The sequence below is a fragment of the Tympanuchus pallidicinctus genome, unplaced genomic scaffold (genome assembly GCF_026119805.1).
Source record: "Tympanuchus pallidicinctus isolate F22 unplaced genomic scaffold, pur_lepc_1.0 scaffold16, whole genome shotgun sequence".
NCBI classification, from domain to species: domain Eukaryota; kingdom Metazoa; phylum Chordata; class Aves; order Galliformes; family Phasianidae; genus Tympanuchus; species Tympanuchus pallidicinctus.
This window is the reverse complement of record NW_026294679.1, coordinates 1,272,501-1,280,000: the sequence shown is the minus strand read 5'-3', so window position 1 is coordinate 1,280,000 and position 7,500 is coordinate 1,272,501. Positions and strand designations below refer to the sequence as shown.

Here is a 7,500-nt window from a genome sequence, read left to right as displayed (position 1 = left end):
AGGCAAAACACACACCTACTTTCAGCGCATATGAAAGAGATAAACAATACGTCATAGACCATAATGACTCTTGTGCTCAGGGCGACCTTTAATTATTATATTTTTGTTCTCTTATACCTTAGTTATTAATGCAGAAAAACAAATTAGTTGTGTGTGTGTGGACTGCAGCAGATTCACAAATTGTTTTCCTTTTTTTGATGTCTAGATTGTATTTCGTTCTGGCAATCACTGCTTGCCACATTCATTTTTTCTGTATGCCCATTGGTAAGTATCATTTGCAACATAAAATGGCAATGATTGTATTAGCAGCTTAGCGTTCCGTTATTACTTTAATTAATTTTATTAGTGTAAAAAGCCACGATCCCATCAATGTGGCAGTAGCAGCTCACACGAGGAGCCCTGTGGCAATGGATGCCCAGGGTGGCCACGCTCAGGGCGCTCCGGTGCCAGTGGCTCTGGCCATCCTAACTCCTTGAGAACTCAGAATGCATTTGACCTCTACGCATTTCACTTTAATGAAAACCAGAGCACCTCAGAGCTGTTTTGTATCTATACACTGATGTACTTTGCAGTGAGAAAACCAATATCTGAATCTAAACGACTATTTTGTACTTCTAGGGAAGTACCCGGAGATACGAGTGCTAGCGCACAAGCGCCGCTGCAACGGTGTGTGAGTGGCTCAGAGGCAGGTGGGCTCCAGAAAGACACTGGATTTTCAGAGACACTTCCCAATCTCTTCTTTATCTCAGCCTATCTTCTTTGAGCAGTCCAGGCAAGAAGTCAATCACATTGAGTCAGTCTGAAGAAAAACATTTTATGCTGTTTTTCTCATACAAAAACGCCACTGCTGTAATCTGCAGCAGTAAGGCCCAGCAACAGGAAATTGACCTCACAGTAAATTCTTTGCAGATTTGGTCATGTTTTTACCATACACTTAAACTTGCATACATAACCTGAGACTGTACCTCTGGATCAAGGAATATGACAAGCCAAAATAAAATCAAGTCAAATTAAATAGCAAGAAAAAGCTGCAAGCAAAACCAGACCAAAAAAAAAAAAAAAAAAAAAAAAAGGAAAAAAAAAAAACAGAAAAAAAAGAAAAATTGGTTGTGACTGCAAAACTGCAAGTATTAAATAAAGAAAGGAGCCAGAAGCAGATTCAGAAGTGACCGGTGACCGTATTCTGGTTGAGAGGGGCTGAGAAATACTAATGGACTTTTTAATGAGTGGTTTGATTGACGAAAGAAGAAATTCTGGAAAAATAAATGTAATGGTGTATCAACATAAAGTATGGTGAAAAAAAAAAAAAAAAAAAAAAAAAAAAAAAAAGCATTGCAAATAAAAAAAAAGACATGTAAATGTGTGCCTACCATTTTCCAGATAAGAAGGAGCCGTACCTTCTGAGGGGTCAAGGCGGCGAGCCCGCCTTCCATGTTTGGAATTGTTGTGTACAAACATGTTGTCTGAGACAGCCAGAACGTGGCCATCCACATTGACTGTTGTTGATACAACAACCTAAAAAGGAAGAATAAAAAGGAATTTAAGAAGTCTGCATATTTTCAGGAACTCGGATATATTAATAGATCTTCTGAGACAAAACAACATCGCAATCTGTTACTTCTCACTTGAAGCAAAGTGAATGACAACTATGAATACATCTTTGTTTATGTGGCTAACATTGGTGATTTTTAGCTCACAATTGTTTCTCTTCAGAACCTGCTACACTAATTAGAGTTTAATCTCCTATTATGCTAACAAATGAATTCAATTCAGGGAAATATTCTTCTAGCCATTAGTTTCAGAAACACCCCTCTAGCCACTCATTTTAAAAGCTGCTGTTTTGATTGATCTGTTGATATATTGATTAGATAGTTTATCTAATTAAAATTTGTTCACTTGAGACTGTCTTCAAATGAAGGGTTGTGAGGATTCCAAATAAAAAAAGCTTAATAAATCAGGAACCATCGTAACTCCCCATTTTTTCTTCAGTAAATGATCTCCAGGTCAGTTTTACAATTACATTTAATGTCTGATAATGAACTTTTTTGCATCTGAAAAGACTGAGTTGAATATGAATAGTGAAAGTGTTTTCAATCCATGAAAAGTATCCCTTCTCAAGTTCATTTGGATGGTGATTGACCCTGGTATGTCAATGGAATTTCCTCCTTTATTTTTGAGTGAAAGGCTCCTATTCTTGTGCCCAGGTTCAGAGTCCGGCCATAGAAGAGATGATGGATAGGGCCTTCTTTGGCTTCCAGCTGCTTCTCAGTAGAAAATGGAAGAGGAACATATGCAAAACACACAACCTTCCCGATAAAAACACCTACACAATGGGTTTGTGAAACTCATTCTGGAAATGATATTTCACCACCACGAGCCAAAGAGGAAATTGTGAGACATGCGTGTGTTGCGTGTGACGTAGCTTCACAGGTTGGTTGTTATTATCCCAGATCGACTTTTACATCTTATTTAAATGCGCCAGCATGGGCCCTATGGTGCGGGTTCCAGATTTGCTAAATGCAATAATCACAGTAGCTTTTTCTTTGTGGCTTAGCATTAGTAGAGTTCTCGTGGGCAGTGGCCGTGTGAGGCTGTGTTAGGCCGTACCAACAGCATGGGAGATGGTGGCAAAGGCTAGTACAAATTTTAGCTTTTGCCTTCTGCTTATTTTACTTTTGGACATAGCAAAAATGATTTTCAGGGTTCTCACACCAGCTCCCATACCCAAGCACATAATGAGCAAAAAAAGAGGGGAAAAAAACCTATTCTCCATTTCCACGGCACTAGTCTCAGGCATCAGAAGACAATTCTTATCTGTTTCTGCGTTTTGGATCACCTCTGATCCTGCTTCTTATTCACAACCCATAATTAGCTTTCAGCTATCACAGCACCTTTTCTGTGTACTCTGCCTCCTCTGAGACAGCCATCTGCGTTCTCCTTTCGAACAGCCCGAGGGCAGCTCTCTGCCAGTCTGCTCTGCTCCCCTATCTTTCTCGTCCCAGAAGTGGACACTTTCCCTCCTGTCGACATCCACTTTGGAGAGTGCTGAGGTTGCACACTCACCGAAGCGCAGAGCTGCCGCCATGCCACTGGGCTATCGGCTTTCACTTGTAATGAGATTTGCAGACTTTAAAAAATAGTGCAAAACATACAGGTGTGAATTTCAGCAAAGACTTCTGGATTTGTTTCCTAGAACGCAGTATATTAAGAAGACAGGGAAAGGTGTATATAAAAATGACAACTATTTTTGTTCTGTCATGTATATATAGGTCAGTCACCAAGGGAAAAATACTGTAGTTCAGCAAAAGAAAGTAGACATGCTGTGTTTTGTTATATTGGCTTCTTCCTGCAACACACCTAAAAAGGTGCTGAGACAGTGAAACCAGTTAAAAATTTTGTTCAAGATCTGACATACTGTTAAGTCCAGTTAAACCTTCTGAGAGGCAGGGAGATTAGCTAAAGAGACCCAGGAAAGTCTTTCTAGTGTCTACTGGTTCCATTGTCGACCACAAGATCACTCATGACTGATGCTTCATTTAGTCATCGGTGAGACAAAGAGGGCATTTCCACTCATTCCGGGTTTGACCTTCTGTTCTGTTCAGATGGATCAATATCACCAATGCCACGTGAAGCTGAGATGCATGAAAAATGGAAGCTTGGCTCAATTGTTTTGAAGAAATATTTTTTCCAGCTACAGATCTTTTCTGTTGGCTGGCTCAAGTGTTCTGGCTTCACCGGTTGGTTGGCTGTGCATGAAAACAGATGTCACATGTTTTGCTATCAAGTTTAACCACAAGTTATTCTTCTCATAACTAGGAAAGTTTTGAACATCTCAATACTAGCTTATTATTAGTCTCAAATATGAACCTTTTGGAAATCCTTTTGAAACAAAACATGTATACTTCTTAGCAAGCATTTCAAGTGACCCTAAATACTGAGGAAATAATTTGTCCACCACATCAGATGTCTTTCTGTAGTGTTATCATTCACCACAAGATAATTCAAAAGCTGTAAGGAGAAAGTGAAGCATTAAGCATTTTCTAATAAAATTCAGATAAAAATATGTGTGTGATACCACTGCTGTTGGATTTACAAGTTGTAAACATGAAAGGAAAAACTAGATCCAGACTTCACCAAGTTCAGCAGCTGAATTTCTAACAGCTGTTTACATGGTTTACATATGTAAAATCTCCACAAGTCTCAGTTCATACTACAATGGAGGTGTTGAAAACTGTGCTTTCTGAGAAGGTACCCATAACAGCCCACTGCAGAACTGGCCAGGTCCCAGAAACAAGCATTCAAATTAGTGGGGAATTTATAAAATAGCCATAGCATTTTGGATACATAGCATTGAAACTACACTAAGTAGAAGACTGACACTAGAATTTCATTAAACAAGAGCTGAAGAAGTTTGAAATTTCGAGTAAATCCTATATGGTATCTGTAGGAGATATCTGTACCTGGAATCGTCGCATGTCTCGTGGGTTGCCTGCATTCTTCAAACAGTTCTGATTGCACTTGAGGAAAAACTTTAGAAAGAATCTATGGAAATACAAAATTGAGATCTATTAGTTTCATCAAACTGTAGATCCAATTTTAAAAAGCTTAATACAATCTTATGATAGTTATACATAAAAGACTACAGCTAGTAAACTACTACTTTCTTATTAGTCAATGTATGTATTTTAAACAGTTAGACCTCTGTCATAAACAGAACATTATTGCCAGGGAAAGGCAAATTCATATTTTTAATTTTTCAACAACTACAAGTTGACTACAAATATTGACTCCGGGCCATATCTCAGCTTGGTGTGGGAAAGTCGATTTCAATGATTCATTGACTTCAAAGGCAGTGACTAACATCAGATGAAAATTTGTTTCTATTTTTTCTAATGTTTTTTGTTTTTTCACAACTTACATTAGCAGTAATGACCTCTATCCCAAAAAATTCTAAGGTAACAAAGGACCGGTCTTCCAAAAAGCTCTTGGCTTTGCCTCTAGCTTGGCAGATCTAGCTATGCAAAGGGACTCGGTCCAATCCTGCTGACTCCAGTGAGGCTCAGCCATGGATCTGGCCCGAAGAAAGGCCCTGTTTGAGTCATGTTTTTTTAAAAGGTAAGGAACGTGGAGGATTAGACCCTGCTTTACGACCTCTCCAAGCTGTGCCAGCCTTTAGCTGTAAAAAGTAACTCTACCTGTGCACAGAAACCCAGCTGATTTTTTGCTGTGAGGCAATTAGCAATTATTTAGGACTAAACTGTACCACTGAGGCATCTCCCAGCAAACCATTCTGTAGCAATACTGCCTCACGGGAGCACAGCAAGCACTTATGAGAAGGGGAAAAGCGTGAAAGGGTGCAGACCCCCTGCACTCCTGCACAGGCTGCTGAGTACGTGCTGTGGGGTGGTGGTTCCACTCTCATTCCTTCACTTGTCACTCTCAAAAATCACTTTGAAAAGAAAGCAACAATTTTGTCTCCATGCTAAGGCGTGCAGGTGGGCTGAGCCACACTGCGGGAAGTCTCTAATTCCTCTTCTGACATCAGAGGATGTCCACAGCCTAGCACCTCCTCTTCCCTTTTCATGGAGTTCTGATTTCACATATAGTAATTATTTAAAAGCTCTAAGGGTTTTGGTTTCGGGCTCATGATTGGCACCAAGTAACAAGAAAGGCTCAGGACTCCTTATTCAGAGTTTCTCAGAGGCACCACCCCATCAGTTTGTGCTGTCCAACTTTATTCATTTTGAATATCAAGGTTAGGCAGAGCTTTTATATTTAGTCTACGAGCCATTATTACTTATTCACACCAATCTGTACAAATGACTATCTTAGCTACAAACACTTTGCAGAAATTTTCATGTGCAAATAATATTCCTGGCAGGAGGTATGCCAAGAAATTCTTTCCTTCATCAGTACCCAATACGGCCCTATTGGAGTTGAGAAGAAATCTCCCAACAGTTGTGCCACACCACACTGTCCTGCAAAACTTTGGGGTGTCTGGACAGGAACATCACAAATGACTGCCCCATCCTACAAACTGCTGCCTACAGTCATGGCTCTTCCTTTTAAGTTAAACCTTGAAAAGGACCCTAATATCAACATGGGTTACTAATGCTGTAGGAGTGATCTCCCATATCAAGACAAGGGAGATGACTAGTTTCATTTCTATTGAGCATAGATAAGTCAGTGCCATCAATTCAGCTATCCCAAAATCTGCAAACAATTTCCAGCTGTTCAGCTGAATGAGAGCTGGAATTCCATTGTGGCTGACAGAATCTCCTCTCTTGGAGGTTCCCTTGCACTCAGGTTTTCTGCACACCATTGCAGGAATGCCACCAAGAGTTTCAAGCGTCCCATAAAACTACATTTGTGTTAGCCACATTTTCATTCTAATTTTATCTGCCTTGGGTTGTTTATTATTTTTTACAGTTTGCGAGTTCCGGAGACCGACTCATCAACTGAGGACTGCCTGAGCACAACAGCATTTCTGTTCCATATCTGGTATTTCTCCCATACCTGTTAGGAGGCAGCTTTGATGCTGAGTCTGCCCTACCCTGTGCCCACCGCACGCCATGAGACCCTTTGGCCTCACTGCTCCCAGTGCCACAGCCATGCTGACAAGGAACATCTCAGCTTTTTTTTCTGATCTCGGATGTTGTGAAGCTTTCTGAGCTAATGTTGGTGAATTGCTCTGGAATTCTTAAACGAGCTGTGCATGGAAAATGCTCAATATTATGCCTAGTGGATTTTTTTCTTAACTTGAAGCATTCAAGATGAATTGTTTCTATACAGAGAGCTCACATCCTGTCCGAAAAGGATCATTAAGCATTCCTTCACTAAACATTACCTGGAACCCATAGTTGTTCAATTATTTGTTGAAAAACAAAACACACTTGGTGGAATTAGATGTTTTTACCATGAAGAACCCGAGCACTGAGCTAAGCACTGAAGCCACAACACTGGGGTGAACACAAGCAGCATTCACATCCCAGCTCTGTGCACCCCTTGATACCACGACCTTTTTGTTCTTTGCAATCCATGTTTTCAGCAAATCTGTGGAGCGCAGGTGGCACTGAGACAAGATTTTCAGAGAAGACAACATAAGTCAAAAATCACGTTCCCAGGCAGAGCATTTCTCATGCTGCTCGGGCAAAGAAAACTGACTTGATTTTTCTTCTCATCTGACCAACAAGAATCAGGAATGGATGATCCCTGCAGAAGAGAACAGGTACAGTTCTCAGCAAAGCTTGCAGACTTGAGGTAAGAGCTCTGCCACACACTGAGAAATCAGCAGCTGGATTTGAGCTCAGTTTGGCTGTGTCTCAAACCCAGTTTCTATAATAGGAAGGCAAGCCTTTCTAGATTTACCTCTCCATGCTACACTTTGTATTGTATCCATAAGTGTTGTCTTTGCAATAAACGCAGGCTTGCAGAATAGTCTTCCTAGGCATACCAATCTGTTCCTAAAATACTGATGTGGAAAAAAACCTTTGTGATGCT

The 7,500-nt window shown here is 40.3% G+C and overlaps 1 protein-coding gene across 13 annotated transcripts in view; it reads right to left on the bottom strand.

The window, feature by feature from the left end:
- Positions 1 to 7,500, bottom strand: part of EBF3 (EBF transcription factor 3) — a 115,767-nt gene that overhangs the window by 40,720 nt on the left and 67,547 nt on the right. For 10 of the 13 annotated variants that reach the window (XM_052677049.1, XM_052677050.1, XM_052677037.1 and 7 more), the window contains 2 exons: positions 4,461 to 4,542; positions 1,371 to 1,515 (listed from right to left, as the gene is read on the bottom strand). In XM_052677049.1, coding sequence (XP_052533009.1) covers positions 1,371 to 1,515; positions 4,461 to 4,542 — 227 coding nt within the window. The remainder of the gene's footprint in view (positions 1 to 1,370; positions 1,516 to 4,460; positions 4,543 to 7,500) is intronic. The other 3 variants (XM_052677039.1, XM_052677042.1, XM_052677046.1) reach the window with 1 other exon arrangement.